General features: G+C 43.7%; 1 protein-coding gene across 3 annotated transcripts; it reads right to left on the bottom strand.

Annotated features, from left to right (window-relative positions):
- Positions 1–4,744: 4,744 nt before the first annotated feature.
- LOC134168634 (lysozyme g-like) lies at positions 4,745–17,022 on the bottom strand. Of its 3 annotated transcripts, XM_062628541.1 has the most exons (6): positions 14,644–17,022; positions 13,077–13,151; positions 12,169–12,258; positions 10,966–11,162; positions 10,573–10,708; positions 4,745–9,706 (listed from the first exon to the last, which is right to left on the bottom strand). In XM_062628541.1, exons 2-6 carry the CDS (start codon positions 13,117–13,119, stop codon positions 9,576–9,578), a joined length of 597 nt encoding a protein of 198 aa, XP_062484525.1. In that variant the 5' UTR covers positions 13,120–13,151; positions 14,644–17,022; the 3' UTR covers positions 4,745–9,575. The 3 variants fall into 3 exon arrangements, with proteins under 3 accessions (XP_062484525.1, XP_062484526.1, XP_062484527.1); XM_062628542.1 differs by having other exon boundaries at positions 12,363–17,020; XM_062628543.1 differs by lacking the exon at positions 12,169–12,258 and having other exon boundaries at positions 13,077–17,021.
- Positions 17,023–18,068: the final 1,046 nt, after the last annotated feature.

Here is an 18,068-nt window from a genome sequence, read left to right as displayed (position 1 = left end):
TGGATTGCTTTACAGTGGCTATAAAGGTAATTGAGAAATTGATGATGTGTTTGAGAGCCAAGAAGAATGTTAATGGAAAATAGCCCTTTCGTAGAAATCCAGAGAATCACTGTTTGGTATTGCTCTGCATGCCTAAGGTGAACTTTACCTTTAGACTTCTGCTAAAATGATAAAAGTAGATTTGTAAGTACTTGTAATTCAGTTTTCTCTAGGTCATATTGTTCAAATATTACAGGTACATGAATAAGACTTGTATATTAATGAAAAGCCTTCTGAATCCAAGACTCTTAGAGAGCTTATGTCAAAGACGTCTTTATCCAGATTTTTTAGAGCAACTGCACATTGTGCAAAGATTTGTCTAGTCAGTGTTACATTACAGAAAAAACAAATGTGTGATTGGTCAGTTTAAGATCTAACTGAAGCAGTCGTACCCCTGAACTCCTGTATTTACATTACTTTTAATGTAAATACATTACTGTATTTACAATACTTTTAACAGTTGGAGGAAATTTCAATATATTGAGAATATAATGGGAGTGAAGCTGTATTTATCATTTTACTGTAATAGAGTTTGATCAAGTTTTCATACTTTATTTATGTTCTTGATGCATGATATTTTTTACTTACTATGTTTGCAAGTGTGGTATGTAATTTTACTGTCAGTATGAGAAGTTGAGTGATCAGAGATTTGGGGTTTGGCAATGCATTTGTAAAACCCATTCTATCCTTCATACAGGCACATCAGCCGATACTGCACAAAAATATCCCTTCTGTGAATTCCAAACTGAAAGTTGTTAAACACTTGATAAGGTTTGTTAACTATTTGCTTAATTTAGAGCATTTAATGTAACTATTCTAGTCACAGAACTTCACTAAGCAAACTCTTTTGCCTGTAGAATACAGCCCCTGAAACTACCTTACGGGTTGCCAACAGAAGAGGAAATGACAGACACCTTTCTTACAAGCAAGGGAGAGCTTGTCATTAAACGGCATTTGAAACCTGTGGAGCAGAAAGCAATTAAGTCATAAGCTGTGCTGGTTGGATTTATGTAAAATAAAGTAGATTATTTAAATCCTGCATTAAGATTTTGTGTATGAAATGTAAGCTTAATTCTTCCCCTCTGGTATGAATGGTGAAGGTGATACTGATGCTTAAAGAAGTGTGTACAAATGTTATTATTTGCCCCAAATATTAAATGAATGATAGGCCTGTGTCCTTGTGTTTAAATTTTGTGGCTAAATGTGTGCAGTTGATGGCTTGCTATTAAAGAACTTTGTAAATAGTCACAGAAGTAAGTAGAATACATCTAACTAATGATGGTGAGGATATTTTGAGCTAACAGTAACAGGTTTACAATGACAGTGCATGACTTTGGTGCACAAAGGAAGAAACTGGAATTGAAAAGCTCACTGCTTAGCAGTTACACAAGAACTGACTGGCTATCCACCAAGAGTGTCATTTGATTGACACAGGCTTTTCATAGAATTACAGAATGGATTGGGTTGGAAAGGACCTTGAAGATCATCTGGTTCCAATCCCCTGCCACAGTCAGGGACACCTTCCACTAGACCAGGCTGCTCAAAGCCCCATCCAGTCTGGCCCATCCACCCTTTTGGGTTGCTTGTTCCCTAGCAAACAGTCTGTCATCTGGCTGTCTCTGTAGTTTAAAAATACCTGAACTCCCCATTTAGGATTAACAGAAGAAGTGATTCATATCATGGTAACTTGTATAATTTGTTTTTCAGGGAACTTGCTATCTCACTTTATATATATTTCTTGATCCTGACTGTTTAATAATAATAGCCTAAGTGTTGCAGTCTGTGTATAAGTTGATGCTTTTCCTGTTCTAAAATTGCAGACATTAGAAACCTGGAGACCCTGAAGCACACATCTTCAGTGCAAGTTAGTAATGATGGGCTGCAAGCTTATAACACCTTTTACTGAAGTATCTTGAGTATTACTCTTCATATTTTTGTTTACAGTTCTGAGAATCGTGACCAAAGTTAGGAAGCTGCTGCTATATCAAATGATAAAGCAGTGTTCATTGCAGTGAGCATGAATGCCATAGTTTAACACAGTGTGAGCCTCTCCCACCCTACACGCAATGTAGAGAAGTTAATCTTAATGACTGTATGTTATGAGAAGATTAGAAGGATACAGTCACTGAAAATGAACATTTACCCTTTCTGCATGCTTCCAGAGAAGAGTAAACACCGGTAGGAGTTCAAAGGAACAGACATCGGTAGAGGGACATAAAAGCTGGAGACACTGTGCAGAAAAGAAAGGAGGATAGGATATAGTAGTAGCACTGAGGAGATTCGTGGGTCAGTGATTCCTCCAGGCAGGCTGAAGGCAGAAATGCACAACTGAGCTGAAAAACCTCCATTTCTCAGCAAGCTACAGGCTATACTTGGAAGGACACAGAAGATACTGGTGTTGGTCTGATGTACCCAGAATAGCAAGGAACAAATGAAGCAGATAAATTGATGTTGCCTTCCTGCCTTCCTGAACCTGCATAGCATCTTGTGCTGCAGTGTGTTATAACTGCAATCTCTGTGTGATGTTGATCCCTGTGATGGTGTTCCTACAGGGAGGTACTTGTTACAAGCTGAAATTGTGAGTGCAGGGCATCCAAGGTACAGGGCAGCTTAAAAGAGATGGCACAAGTACTAGGGCCCAGAAAATTACTTAAATGGGTCTTGTTACTGAGGGATAGCAAATATAAGACTTGCACCAAGACTGTTGGCCCAGAGCACTAAAGCCAGGATGGCTCAGCTTTGCCAAGCACGTTCAGGATTTGTCTGAGGCACTGCAGCCAACAGAGGGAGCGCTGCCAGTTCTGTCATACACAGTATGTGTACGAGTCAGTCTATTCTATTCATTACACTATACAGGTGCTACAAAAGTACTGCAGTGTAAACCAAAGAGAATGTGTTAATGAACGAGCTTCCTTGGTACTGTGCGCAACTTAGAAAGTGTGTGATAAACTACCTAACTTAGAGCACAGTTAGTAACTGTTTCCCAAGTACAGAGAAGAGAATGCTTTAGATAGTACCTGTTATTTCTGGTGTTTACAAGAGGTGTTTACAAGAAGTGTTTACAACTATCTTTGACAAGTTGGCAGTTTTAATGAAAAATAAAATTGTATTTTCTTGAAATGTTTAATCTGTGTGTTAGTGTGGGAGTTCCTTAAATGGTATTTCCTCCAAGGTCACAACTGTCACATAGTCAAGCTGCTATCTCAAACCTTCTCTGAATAAGCATACATTCTCTAAAGATTTGCGCTCAGTTCTACAACCTGAACCAGCAGGGTGCACAAACACAGTGTGTGTGTCCACAGCCTTTCATTAATGGAGCATTGTAAATGTTTCATATAAATCTTCATGAAGCACAGGTAAGAGATGCAGCCTTTTTGTGCAGGGAGCAAACAGGCTGACTTAGGATGATAGCAAAATTCAGGTTGGAAGGTACCTCGCAAGGCTCTAGTCCAACCTCCTGCTCAATGCAGGGCCAGCACTGAGGTCATAACATCATAGAATATAGAATGGTTAGGGTTAGAAAGGTTGCTCAGGACTTTGTCCACTGAGGTCTTGAAAACCTCTGAGGACAGGGACAGCTCAACCTCCCTGGCCAGCCTGCTTTGCTGCCTGGCTGTCCTCATGGGGAAAAGTTATAGGCAGAATACACTCTTGTATGCAGTCCAAATGTCTCTTCTTTCAGCTTATGCCTGTTGTCACTTCTCTTCCCATCTTGGACTACTGGGAGGAGCCATCCTGGCTCTATTCTCCTCAATTATCCCTCACAGGTAGGTGCTGTGGTGCTGCTGTTAAATCCACCTGTCCCTTCTCATGGGGTGATTGCTCCAGCCCCAGCCATCTTGGTGGCTCTCCACTGAGTTCTCTCTACTTAATTGGTCTCTCCTGTGTTAGGGGACCCAAAACGACACTACTGTAAATGTGGTCTAACAAGTGCTTAGCAGAGGTGTGTAATCTCTTCCCTTGGTCAAGCTGTGCTGTCCATAGAGCCCATGGTACCCTTTGCTGCTTGGGCACACAGCTTGCTTATATTGAGCGTGCTTCTTGGGTAGGAGCTATTTGCCATGTCTGCCTGCTGTAGTATTTATATTCAAACAAATCCTGGTGCAACATGTGGTAGCAATGTGGAAATGGGCTGGCTTAAGAATAAATTTCTATTTCTGTGCTATTGCTCTGCTGCAGGTTCACCGACTCTTTCAGATTTAGTAGTTAATACTGTAGTGTAAGTAGATCAATGCCAATAATAATATCAGGATATTTTTAATCACAGGTAAAAATGCTGGCTGTAAGAAATGCACCATATTTAAAACAAATAAACAAAACCCCCTCTTTCTTCTCTAGTGGAGCTTCCCTGGATCTCTGCCTCGGTTCTTCCACTTCTTCTTCTCCTTCTCCTTCTTCTTTCTTCTTTCTTCTGTACTTCTTATCCATGGGGTAGTGAAGTGCAAGCCTTAGGGGGCTGGAGCTGTTACAAAATTGGATCCCAATGCATACAGCAAATGGTTAGCGGTTGTACGGGTAAGCACACAACTTGGCAAACAAGTGAGGCGTGAATGTAGGCATGAATAATGAAGCACGATCCTTCACTAGCCAGCCCCTGTGGTGCATAAGGGGTAATTAACCTGACTATATGTAGCTGCAGCCTACAGGCCCCTGTGCTTAGTTAAAAAAAAAAGAAAAAAATCTTTTTGAAACAAGATTTTTTGCCTAAAGTATAAAATAGAAGCAATTAATCTCTTCATTCCCAAGAGAGCACTGGGAAGCAAGCAGCTGTTTCACAGAGCAAAAGCAGCTTGCTTATGTCCTGACGCTCACCAGGGTCCTTCCTCAGTGCAGGAAGCTGACAGCGGAGACAGCTTTGTTCTGGCCAAAGGGTTGGCTGAAATGTTCAGGGACTGCCTTTCAGCGAGGCCACTGCTGCTCTTCTGTCCTTCTGCTGCAGAAGAAGGATGCATTTTGTATTTATAGGAAGGTTGATCATACTTGCATTAAACCAGATGCATTTCTGTGGTCATCCCAGGCATCCTTAAGCACTTTCCCAGTGGGTGACTCTCGAAAGATAATACCAGCAACCAGTCACAGCTGGATCAACACGCTGGCTGTTGCCAAATTTTGTAATCTTGACTTGGTGTTCTTCCATGTCTTCCAGATCCTTTTCTGCAATCTTCTCTGTCACTGCCTGCGTAGCCAATGGAGAAAGGTACCTCCAAAAGTTGGGATTTCTGTTACCAGAAGAAAACAGTATCTGAGAGAGTCAGAAGAAATATATACTACTTCCTGGCTCCAACTTGCTTGTCCATAGCTACCATCAACAAGAAAAATCAAAAGAGAAACATCCTTCAATTACATCCATTACAGTTCATCTGACTTGCAATTTGTTTGACTTGCCATTTATCTGCATTTTTCTGTTGTCTAAGCACGCTGCCGCAGAAGGCAAACAAGCAAACAGCAACTGAGAGGAACAACGCTAACCTGATCCCAGCAGCTAATGGAAAACAGACTTTGGTATAGTGAATCATTTACAAGAATGTTAGGCAAACATCACAGGCTTGACATATTTGCTGCAGGATGATTTCCCCCATCTCACCACACTTCCTGGAAACAAATGGACTTTTTCTCTGCTGGCAGCATTTTGGAGCAGCTGGCCCAGTGCATTTCCCACATGCCACAGGTATTACGGGAAACAGGAATGCCTGACAACGTGCTGTGCATTCTCCCAAGCACAACAGGGTTTCTGCTATACAGCACAAACACAATTACGATTTTAAAAATTGAATACCTTTTAATTTAATTTGAAACCCTGTTGTTATCAGTGTGGACCTAGGGTGAGCCTTGCCTGAAAACAACTGCCCGCTTTCAGCTGTTGGAAGCAACAACATGCTGACAATGGGAAAGTGGGGACCTGCACTTTTGGCTGTAATAAAGTTTTTGCAGGTGAAGACCCAGCAACAATAAAATGGCACTGCTGAGAATTTGGATATGCAGAGACTATGCCAGGTCCCTATTGTTATCCCTGCTTGTACAGCAATGACAAAAGTGTAGGCACAAGTCCAAATTACCAGGCAACGTGGGTCAAAGCTACTGTAGCTCTTCAGCAGTAAGGAAAGTAGCCACTGGATGGCAAACCTCCATGTCAGTGCTAATCTATCCTTACATGCTTCTTCCCCATGGTGAATCCTGTGAGGGTGAAATGCTGCGTCACTCTTACATCAGCTCTTTCACATTCCAAGCTGGGGAATCCTGTGCCATTGTGTTGAAAGAGTCAATTCTGTAAGTTTTGCCTGCACAGTTAAAACCTCCCATCGAGAACCAGCTGCAAAAAGTCACATCAGCCCTTGCATGGATGTCCATGATTACATGTGACTTTAAAGAATGTTGAAACAGAGGGAAGTACATCTGGCAGGAAGGAAAATAGAACAGGGATGGCTTATACAGAAATGACATTAAAAAAGAAAAGAAAAAGAAAATTCAAAATGCCACTGAAGATGATTCACAAACCAGTAATCTCCAAGTGGCCTGTGCTACCGTTCCCTTATTGCTGGGGAGAATTGGAAAGGAGGTACTAGTTTGCTTCTTCTACATCACAGTAATTGACACAGGCAGGTAGATCTGTTCTGTTCTGGATCCTACCCAGAAATTCTTGTTTAACCATATATGCATGCACGGAGTCTACATGCCCAGGGAATTGTTTTCCTCAACAAACCGGTATTCAGAGTACTAGGGGAGAATGGCATGTCCGCATAGTAGGACAACCCGTGCGGCATCAAGCAGGCTGCAGCTCGCAGGCTTCAGCAAGAGCTCCAGAGCTGCTGTAGGCTTGGGTCTCCAGAGACAGAGAACATGCTGTGACTTTTGTCAGTGCTCTTTGCAGCATCTCTTACTTGTCCCATCACTCGCTTGCCATGGAGGAGGCAGTATGCAAGCCACACAGCACTGCGGTCTCTCCTGCTATGTCAGGGGTACAGGCAGTTTTGGGCAGCCTCAAAACTGTCCCAAATCATGGTTTATGTCCTGGATTTGTCTTGTACTCACTGTTAGTTGAGGTATTCAGCAACCTCCAATTCAAATCCAGCTCATCTTACTTTTTCTTCGTCTTTCAGAAAGGCTACAGAAAGCCTGTCAGAGTGCAGTTCTGCCATTGATCATAGATGATCTTTAAGGTCCCTTCCAACCCAAACCATACTGTGGTTCTGTGATTCTAGGATCACTTTTTACACTGAAATAGGAAAAAACAGGCCATGTGCATCCAGCATGGGAGCATTTAGTTTCAAGGAAAGCAATTAAATAAAGTGAGGCAAGCATTAGATTCAACAGTCTCCAGCAAAAAGTAGCAGACCCAAACCAAAGGAGCCTGCCAAGCATCCTGGATGATGTTCAAAAATACCATGCTAGAAGTCCACACTAGAAGATGCCACAACTCAAGAAGAAAAACTGTTGCCCCCTCCTAGGATGAGCCTAGCATTTTGGGGTGCGGTCCTGAGCGTGCTTAAGGCAACCACAGAGAAACTCTGTCCTGGGAACAGGTTGCTGGCTGGGAAATCGCAGCCCACTTTTTCAATGAGTAACAAAGCAGAACAAGCTCAGTTATTCAGCACTGCATTATTATGGTGGCATTGCCCTTTGTTTTCTTCATCTTTTGGAGAGACATGGATGCGAGGCTCAAACTGATCTAACTCCAGTGTTCAGAGTCCGTCATCAGATCAATCTGCTCAGCCATGTAGTTACAGCTCTGGTCCATGGGGACTTGTTCTTGGCAGTGGTTTCCTACTGCTTCAGTTACTGCTGAAACAGGTTTTTTACTTGCTCTCTCTGCCTGGTGTCTATAATAGTCAGTCATTGAAGCTCCAGACTTTAGACAGATCCCTGCCTGAGCTGTGGAGGGACTGGCGCATACTGCCTGCAGCTTATGAGGTTGATGACAGAGAAAGCTTCCCACCTCACATTTCCTGGTTATTGTAGGAAGCACATTTAAACACATTTCCCAGTACTAACATTGGTTGTAAAAACAAAGCACAGGACCCAGAGAAGATTTTTCTCCCCTGACTGGAATTTGCTGTCTTTTTGATTTGCTGATTACTGACTCTGACACAGCAATGTTAGCCTGTAAGAGTCCTTAAAGAACACCAATTGCATTTCCCCTCTCTACAGCAGCATAACATGCAGCTATTTTTACATGTTGGTCGCTCCCAGTGATGTTGATTTATTACCCTGAAAGTTCTTTGTAGTACCCAACACAGGGGTCCACAAGACAAGTCGCTTCTGTATCAACAATGGTGACAGCCAGCAGAAAAGTGTCTCAGCACTTCCAAAATCCTTATTCAAAAGGCTAAACATGAACATCCTTATTCCCTGTTCACAGGTTTGGAGGCAGTGGCCAGGCTTGTCCTGCCTCCCACCCTGGTCGCCAGTCTGGCTCTTCTCATCCACCCCTGAGTGGCTGCAGCACCATTTCCCTCTTCCTGTTCTCAGATTGAGTTTTAGACCCATTTTAAGAGTAATGAATTGGGTTATTATTCAAGTTGCAGGTTGCTGAGCACTGGGCCCCATGGGAAAAGAAAGTATTTGGATTCAACATTTATCTTTATTTTCTCTCTTATTCTCAGTATTATTCTCAGTAAACCTTAATTTCCACCCAGACCCATCCACACTGAAGAACACTTTCAAAGAGAACTTACAAACCCAGAGATAATTCACTTCAAATTAGAAGTTTGGATTCCTGACAGAGGGACAGGTACTGAAACACTTTTAAACTTGAAGGAAACCCAGCATAAAGATGCAAAAGCTAAAGCAGGAAAGGTTGTGTTTTTTTTTTACCAACACTCTTGTTTTGATACAGCCCCTGGGCTTGGGTACGTACAGGTCTGGCTCCCACTCACAGGGCTGCTGACTAATGGAAAGCTGTTTTGTGTGCCTGCTATGGCTCTTGGAGTACTTCCCATACAGCCTCTCCTGCATGAGGCTGCTTTTCACCGTGAAGGAGTCCCCAGCCCCACCATGCCTGTGGGCTCCAGGGCTCGAGTGAGAAACAGAAGCATGTTTAGCATTGTTCTGCACAAGGCTGGCCACAGGCATGGACAGCTAGTGCAGAGACCAAAGGCTTGGCGAGAAGTCTCTTCATTGCCCTGCAGCCAGCACAATCAAGGGGAAGGATGAGTTTAACTCAGGGGCTTCATCCCCACATTGGCCAGGGAGAGGGAAGGAGGTGGATAAAGGAGATGGGCAGAGCACAGACAATGCACAGAGAGAGGTGCTTGTGTGCCCATGGTTGGGGGATGCACAAACAGCTCTGGGTTCAGCTTCAAATGGGAAGAGGAACCTTCCTCACCTGACGCCTAAACATCGCTGGGCTGTCCCTATCTGCTTCCAAAGGCCCCGAGCTTGTGGTGTCTTGTCCCAGCAGGTCCCCTAGGAGGCAGTGCTGAGCCGTTGCCACCAGCATTGGTCCTGCCAGGGGACCTGAGGAGCTGCTCTGGGTACTACCATCACTACTGGGCTAGTCTATGTGGAGGAGAGGCTCGGTGGTGGTGTGGGTTTATGAGCTAGAACCCATGTCTCTTAAAGTACTGGGCTCGTCTAATCACACTGTTGACGTAGTAGCTGTCTCTGTCACAGGGGTCATCCTCGTAGACCTGGAAGTTGCCCATTTTTGCACGGTAGGTGCAGATTCCCCCTAGAAAAAGTTAATAAGTTGTTGTTACAGGCTTATAAGTAAGAAACAAAGATCTAAAGGTAAAAATTCCTAGCTAAAAGGGCCATGCATCTCACCAAGCCAACACAACTGCTTGGGAAATCGCTCATTCTGCATTATGGTTGAAAAGCGACTGGTTTTGTAAAATTCTTATTTCTATAGTGAAGGAACCCATGACTCTCTCCAAACGAAAGTGGGAATGGCATAGTGGTCCTAGAAAAGGGTGTAATCAAAAAAGGTAGTGGCAGAACAAGGATGGCAGAGTAGGAAATAGCGCAGGGTGAACAAACCAGCGCACAGATAACATGGACTGCAAGCAAACCTGGATGCCAAGCTTCCTTCACACAGTTTAACAGCATGCCACAGTCAATCTGTTACATTGTGATAACTCAATTTCTGCCTTCCCCAGTGGCTTTTGTTTGGTTGCTTTGCACCTTATTTGTCCACCTGACAGCTATTTCACTTGTAGGATGAACAGAGAAGAGGAAAATTTAGCTCCAAGGCTGGGCTTGTTTCATGCTGCTTTCTACTACAGTAAAGCTGCCAAGGAGTTTAGTGTCCCACCACAGTCTCCCTTCTGTAGGCAGAAACATGGAGGCTCTGTGGACAGCGCTTTGAGCTGGGAGGCTGCATCTGTATTCAGACCTCTTGCTGGTCTGTTGCTTTGGGATTGCCTCTTTTCAACTAGAAAACTCCAGTTTGGTGTGGGTTTTTTTGTTTGTTTGCCTGTTTGTTTTGGCAAGAGATGCTGTAAAATCTGCTAGAGTGATGCTCTTTTCCCCACCAGCAAATGCACAGCGCACCCATTACTCAGCGTATTGCTTTCTAGTACATAGCCCCTCACATACCTCTCAGCTGCTGGTCCCAGGTCCAGGTAGGATGTCTCGCCCTTACTTCATTAATTGAAAGAACCAGGATAGTTGAGCACTGATTTATGTGTTCTTCACTATCCCACAGTCCAAAAGGCTGTTGATGCACACCAAGCTAGAAAAGTCAAGCAAGAAAATGGGTTTTCCTCTGAACACAACCACAGCTCTATCATCTTCCCTGTCTTCTTTGTAATCCCAGGCTGTGACTCATTGAAGTGACCTTACTCAGGGCAACACTTACGCACAACCTTTGATGTAGAAGGAACAAATTTAAGTGGTATCCTGAACACAGAACAGTCATTTACTAAGGTAAGGCCCTGGGATAAATACTACGTTACTGTTCTGTTACTCATACTCATCATCCCCACGTACCTGCATCAAGCCGTACTTGTGCCGTTCCTGGTCCCAGCCGTTGTCCAGGAGCAGACCGACGCGGCTTTCCTGCGAGATGATGCCAGCGATGAGCGCCGGCTCCAAGCACAGGTTTCTGGCTACTCTCTTAATTGGCATCTCGTATTTCCTCAGGCGTATGATGTCTGCCTCGGCAGAGCTCCGTACCAGGGCAAGTCCTGCGGGTTAGGAAAGGGCAGACTCACACACCCTCCTGTCCAAAACCCTCGCTTCACCTTTGAGTGGTGTTTCAAAGGAGTAACTCAAGTGCTGAAGTAAACACAGCTACACCAAGTTGGGTAGTGGCGCTTGAGGAACAAGTGTTGACTCTGGCTGTGGCCAGAGAACTGCTGTGCCAGTACCCAAGGATGATGAGGGGAAGAGGGCAGCTTCTCAGGAGGTGGGACTGCACATTCATGGGCTACTCCTGCTGCCGCACGGCTGGAAATGCGGCTCTGGAGTCAGAAAAGTGCAATTCAAAATGCATTTGAAAAGACTGTGAGGCTGGCTGACTGACTGTCCAGGTGGGGTTTTCTCAAAGGTAATTTTGGAACAGTTTGGAAACAAGCAAGCAGGTTCAGATCCATACTTGGACACCCGCAGTCAGGTGTCTGCCCTGGAGCTGCCTACACCCACTGTATGTGGCAAAGTCCCTGGAGATCTCAGCAGTATGAACCTGACGTAGTCAGCTTTGTAATGACGGGGCAGTAACACAAGACAAGAATGAGGGAAATAGGAAGGAGTTACCAGAAAAGGGTCATCCAGAGGTAGGACAGCTTTGCACGTGGGACCTTCCCCCTGCAAACTGTGCCTCCAGCTAGCTGAGCTGACATGCCAGCACTCAGGGCCTGGCTCTGCGCATCTTCCCCTTCGAGCAGACAGGCTCTGGGGTTTTGTGAAGATGCTAAAGTCCTGGCCGATGAAGAAACCATTTTAACTGAAAAGGGGTTGCACCTTTTCCCTTTGCTTAGCAGCTGAGGATCCTGACTATGGGACCTGAAATCTGTCCTCCCACTTCCCACGAGGTCTGGGGGCTTCACAGCACCTGACATTTTGGGAGAGGAGGTGTTGCTTTCTCTCCTTTGGCTAATTGAGTGGCTGCAACACATTTAATTTGGCAGCAGACAAAGCATCTCTCTGTAAGGTACAAACAGGTTGACAAATCAAACAATAAATGATACCTACCACAATCCGAGGCTCTTACAGCTGTACAGGGGACCAGTGGGGCTTGAAGAGCACTTATATCGCCATAGCAACTGTAACTCATGGATGGAGCTGAAAAATTAAATACAGGTGTTTAAACGCACACAATCTCAGGGCGATACAGTGTGCTGCAGGTCCATACTCAGGGACTCATGCAGACCAGTAATGCACATCACCTTGTGTTGGCCATGCTTGTGTGGTTGTCACTGCTCTCCATTACTAACATTATCAAAGAAAGGTAGAGAACAGAAATTTGTTCTTTTCTAATTGCATAGGTTGAAATGAATGAAACTAATGACAATTTAGATGAATAGGCATCTGCCTTGTTAGATCCAAAGGCTGGTGTGGGAGAGGGGAACCACAGCCTCTGCAGTTATTTCAGAGGGTGCTCCCCATCCAATGCCCAAAATTATCTGGGACCCCTCGGGTGATAGCTGGTGGTACCCGAGCACCCTGGCCAGGAGCATCTTCTATGACCATCTGTAACTTGGTAAGGAATTAATTCAGGAGAGTGCTTGCCTCAGCCTGGGCAAATTACTCTGCTTCCTCAGTTCCAGAGGAATGAACAGCCTGCATCAAAGAGCTTGCCACATTGGTGAGATCATTTCTGGGCAGGCGGGGATCAGAGAAGGTTAGATGGTAAAATCAAGAGAAGATACGTCTGTGATTCCCTTTTGGTGTCAGTCCCGTACTCCAGACATGCTGGTCTGGGATGCACGTGGACACCGAGTAGCCGCATAGAGCAGCCAAGGACCATCAGCCACATGGGGTTTTACAGCGCCGTGCAGAAAGGGGACCTCAGGCCTGAATGTACACCTCCTCTCTGCAGTCCCTCTGCAAACAGTTCCTGGGTGTTTTTGACAGCAACCCGAACCCAAACCCTGGCTCACCAACAAGGGCCGTAAGGCCCAGCAAGAGCAGTGTAGGAATCATGGCGATGGCTCTCCTCAGCTGCTCCAGGAGACCTGGAAACACAGTGGTTTGCAGAACATGAATGAATTGGTGCTCATTTTCAACATCCCTGTAGCAAAGTCTGCATGCCAAAAGCTCCCAGACAGGTGAAGATAGGCTGGAGAGTGAAGACACCCCCTCTGCAGTATGTCCTTCCCCTCACCCCCAGCACGGGATGCAGCCACCAGCTTCAGAAAGTGGTGGTGGGAGGAGAAGCAAGTGATAATCCTTATCTGATCCTTATTTCCTCCTTGTCTGGGGGTACAGGCTTCTCCTGCCATTGAATGTCTCCTCCATCTCATGTGCCATTACACCACCACATTGAGAGGGAAAGGCCGTGCCTGAGAAGCTTGGGAGCAGGGAGGTCCCTGTCAGCAGCCTGGGCCAGCAGGGATTTTTTTAGCCCCTGTCACTTCTCATTGCTTGCTCACATGGCTCCTCCCCTAGCATGAGAACACCCATAGCTTGTCCTTAGGATGAGCAGGTGAGGTACTTTTGCTTTAAATAACTGTTTGAAGTCTAACGTGCTAGAGTGCACGCATCTTTAGTCTGTCTGTTTGAAAGGCAATGAGATTTTTTGCTTGGCTTTTGGAAAAACATGTTTTCAAAAATGAAGCAATATGACCCTTAATTCTCTGCTAAGGTATGTGAGGCAGCTCCAGCATCCATCTGATGAAATAATACTTCTGTGATAATTTATGTGATTCTGTGATCTGCGATACTAGTGACAGATAATTACTTTACTAATCAATGCATTCATTGTGCTTGTTAATAGAATTCAAAACTGTCACCAGGTAAAAGCTATCAACTGCAAAAAAGCATTGACTGTATTTGCCTTGCTGCTAAATGCATTTAGACTGAGCAGGTTTTGTGGTTTACAAAAAATTTGTTCCCAAGAGAGTTTCGAATACAAAACGTGCCCCAGGTCTTGCAGGCAATCATCATGCAATGCAGTTAACACTTGAAAACCCCTTTCTGATTTTAATACTAATTTTAATAATAATTTTAACAATCATTTTAATAATATTTTAGTAACTGATTTTAATCTCTTTAACCTGTATTTCTACTGCAAACCAGGCTGCATGGGTGCAGAAACACAAATAGTTCAGCAGTGTCATTGGAAATACTCGTCCTGAGACAGCTTATTCAGGCCAACAAATGGTCACGGCCAGAGCTGGGTACATGCAGTAGCTCAGTTGGAGCTTTACCGCTAGCCCTGATTATTAGCCCAGATCAATATAGCTTGATCCAATACCTGTGAATTCAATGGCAAATCCATACATGGCCCCATTGAAAGCTACACACTGTAGCTATTTCCACATGTAGGAAATTGATAGATTATATAGTTCTAAGTTATCAGCCTTATTTTTTCCCTCCCATCACATAAACCATCACAGGCCTAGGCAGAAACAGTGTAGTAATCACAATATTGACAAGATGCTAAATCAAAACAAAATCAAAGCTTCTGGCTCTGAATGAATAGTCTATGAATGAATTCCAACTCACCTGTCTTCAGTCAGCCGTCCTCTGAGGCAGGTCACTTGATGACATTTATATATACATGTATGAAAAGGTACCCACCCTGTGGGCTTAGGAATCTTAATTCCTACCTAGTATGATGACATTTGTTTTAAAGTGCAATAAGTAATACATATTAAGAGCTTAGAACTCTTATGATGCCTTTCATCCACAGATTTACACAAGCAGTGGTTAGTAATACTAAGGACAACACTGAAAGGAAATAAATACTGGTTTTCCTCCATTAGTGAGAACATTGATGCACAATAAATGGCTTGCAGAAAGCACTGCAGTGAATCAGTGGTAAAGGCTAGGCAAAAATCAGATTCCTGCCTAGCACTCTCCTTGCTTTGCATCTGGGATTAGTCTGGACACATTTCTGGAAGGATTTATTGCCTCATTTCCACAGTGATTTCAGATTGGCAAGCTTTTAATTAAGTATTATGCTTTCATATGGATTTTAAAAAGGACAATTAAAGGAAAGCATCTGTGCTTCATTGCTTACAGCAAGCCTAATTCAGGAGAGTAACTTGAATATTTTGAGATGAGAGGCAGGGTTTGCCTTTCAGATTTGGGGAGGCAGGATGCTGTAGCTGAAATGAGGAGGAAAGGAACTGGTCTTTCACCAGCTGAAGCCAGTGGGGACGCATGGTGGGTCTCTGACAGACTTGCATCTTGTAGCTGCAATACTTTTCATCTGTGTAAAACATCTGAGACACTTGGAGACGGAAAGATGATCTGGGAGGACAGAGCCCTTCAATCCTGTCCCCTTCCCCACACTTTTCTCTTCCCAAGACTCTGTCCAGTATGTGTGGAGTCTAGGAATGCAAGATTTCCTTCCAGTAGCTTTCTCTTCATTATTTAATATATCACAAATCCACCTATTCCCACTGATCTCTTCTGGGCTTGAGTAGTATCCAGGAAACATGGTTTTGGCCAGATACTAATCACTGGGTTCAAAACTAAGCGAGACCAAGAAACCAGATGATGGTCAAGTGCACTTTGTCACCTTAAAAATCAATAAGGACCCATATCAGAAAGATAATAGACATCTTCCCCAAAATTACAGCAAGGCTAGGCACTCGTTCTTCATGTACAAACTTGGCGTCTTATTGTGGTACCTCAGACTAGACTATCACAAATTCTTTTACTGAGGTTTAACATTTTAAACAGTAAAGGTACTGCTTGGCATAATGTAAGATAAGAATCTTAGAATCACAGAATGGTTTGGATTGGAAAGGACCTCAAATGTCATCGAGTTCTAACACACCGCCATGGGCAGGGGCACCTTCCACTAGACCAGGTTGCTCTAAGCCCCATGCAACCTGGCCTTGAACACTGCCAAGGATGGGGCAGCCACAGCTTCTCTGGGCACCCTGTGTCAGTGCTGCACCACCCTCACAGGCAAGACAGTCTAAAAGCAGAATAGAACAGGAGAATCTATGTGGTATTGTTGGAAATAACAGGTAGAAAATAAAGACATCACATGTACAGGGTGACTTTAATCCTTCCAAAAGGAACTAGTGACTGAAGAAATGGAGGAGAGAAAAGCCAGAAGAAATGAGATGGGGTAAAGCTCAGGTGCACTGGAGCCATCAAAGTGAATGGCAACAAACCCAGTAGCTATATTCATTTGCCTTCTGTAGAACAAGACAATTTGTATTTGAAAGAGATGTGCTCTCTCAAATAGATGAAAATGACTTAGTATTAACACCCAGTTACCTTTCATAAAAACAGTATCATGTTAGTGATAATAAACTAGGGCTCCTCTGTCACTGAACCTGCGTTCATAATGATCACTCGGCACCTTGTTTTGAGAAGCAGCCTCTGACCTCAGATAAGATTTATGTCCTAACATGTTGTCCACTTGTTGATGGTCCTTAAGATAAAGTTTTGAATTTAAATACTCTTTGTCTTTGCTATGTGTTCTCTTTCTCATTTATTACTTCTGTAATATTACAGATTTTCTACTCTTCACAGTACTGCCTCATGAATTCTTAATGCCTCTTCTGCATTGTTTTGCTCTTTATTTACTCATTAAAAGGTGCATGTTATGTTTTAAGTACAATTATTTTTATCCATGCTGCTGTATTCTTTTAAGTGCCTGGGATAGATTCCTTGTATTCACACAATTTCCAGTATAAGGCCAAAGAAGAGGATATTCTTTTATCAACATTAGGGATTGGACATTTTCTTGCTAAAAACCTCTTTATCCCCACAAAATGTGCCGACTGCCTTCAAAGTGAATGGTGAAAGCAGGCAGTCTCTATGGTAACAAAGTCGTGCTCACATATGTTGAATGGGGCAAGACTCTAAGGCAGTGCTTTTGTCCAAGGCACCACCATGTAAGGAGACCTACAGAATGTTAGGAAACTTGATCTGCTCAGAGGTCTTTGTGGGGCTGCAAACCCAGAGCACTGAATTCAGGTGAAGCGCCTAATGAGAGTGCTAGCAAAGCACAAGTTTTAATTTTTATGCTAAGCTCAGTATGGAAAATTATGTCAAGAGTCAGACAAGGACTGCTTCTGACAGCCCATAATGCGACAGAAGGGATCTACACAGCTGCCCTTGCTAGGCTGCAGAGGGGATGAGCAGTAGTACATCTTTGTGCATATGACTAAAGCAGCTCTTTCTAAACAGCTGGACTTCATAAAGAGATATCCAGGAATGTGCTGGACTGATATCCCTGAAAAATGTTACTTTCTCTCATAACACTACCATACCTCTTTTTATGTTTTGATTCATTATTCTTGGTGTTTTGTTTAGAAGCCTGGGTTTTTTAGATTCATCCATATTGCAAGACTCATTCAGAAGGACAGTGAGTTGCTAGCCCTCGTGCTTGGTGGTAAGGAAAATATATGAAAGCCATAGAAATATGATGTTATTAAATTACTATTAAAGAAAAAGGACACAAATGTTATAATTAAAAAACCCCAACAAAATACAACAAACAACAACCCTATAATTTTAAACTCCTTTTCCTGTTGTGTAATCTTTAAACATAAAGAATGCCAGTACATACAATCCTCGTGCTGGATCTTGGTCATCACAGTGTGTGATTGGGAGGGAGGAGACGGAAAGTCAAGGAAAGAGGAGGCAATCACTTATCAAATGGTACATGCATCATCTTATACTTAAGAAGCAGAAAGGTTTCCTGGTATTCACAGGGCTATACTGGCAATAAGCCCCAGTCAGTGACTACATCAGTGACCACAGACATGGTTTCCCCATGGTCTTTCAATGATGCTGTTGGTTACACTGAGCTAAAGGGTGCACAGAGTGGAGTGGACAAAATTGCTACCTGACAGAATAGTGTTTTCCACTTGTTTTACATAAGAGAGACAGGAGCATCCCTGTGACCTAAAGCACACCGAGGCTCAAAACCACCACATCTCTCCTACTCACAGGATCAC

The sequence above is a fragment of the Pezoporus occidentalis genome, unplaced genomic scaffold (assembly GCF_034315485.1).
Source record: "Pezoporus occidentalis ecotype Australia unplaced genomic scaffold, CSIRO_AGI_Poc_V1 ctg32, whole genome shotgun sequence".
NCBI lineage: Eukaryota > Metazoa > Chordata > Aves > Psittaciformes > Psittacidae > Pezoporus > Pezoporus occidentalis.
The sequence above is the reverse complement of the archived record's forward strand: the minus strand, read 5'-3'. Positions and strand labels throughout refer to the sequence as shown.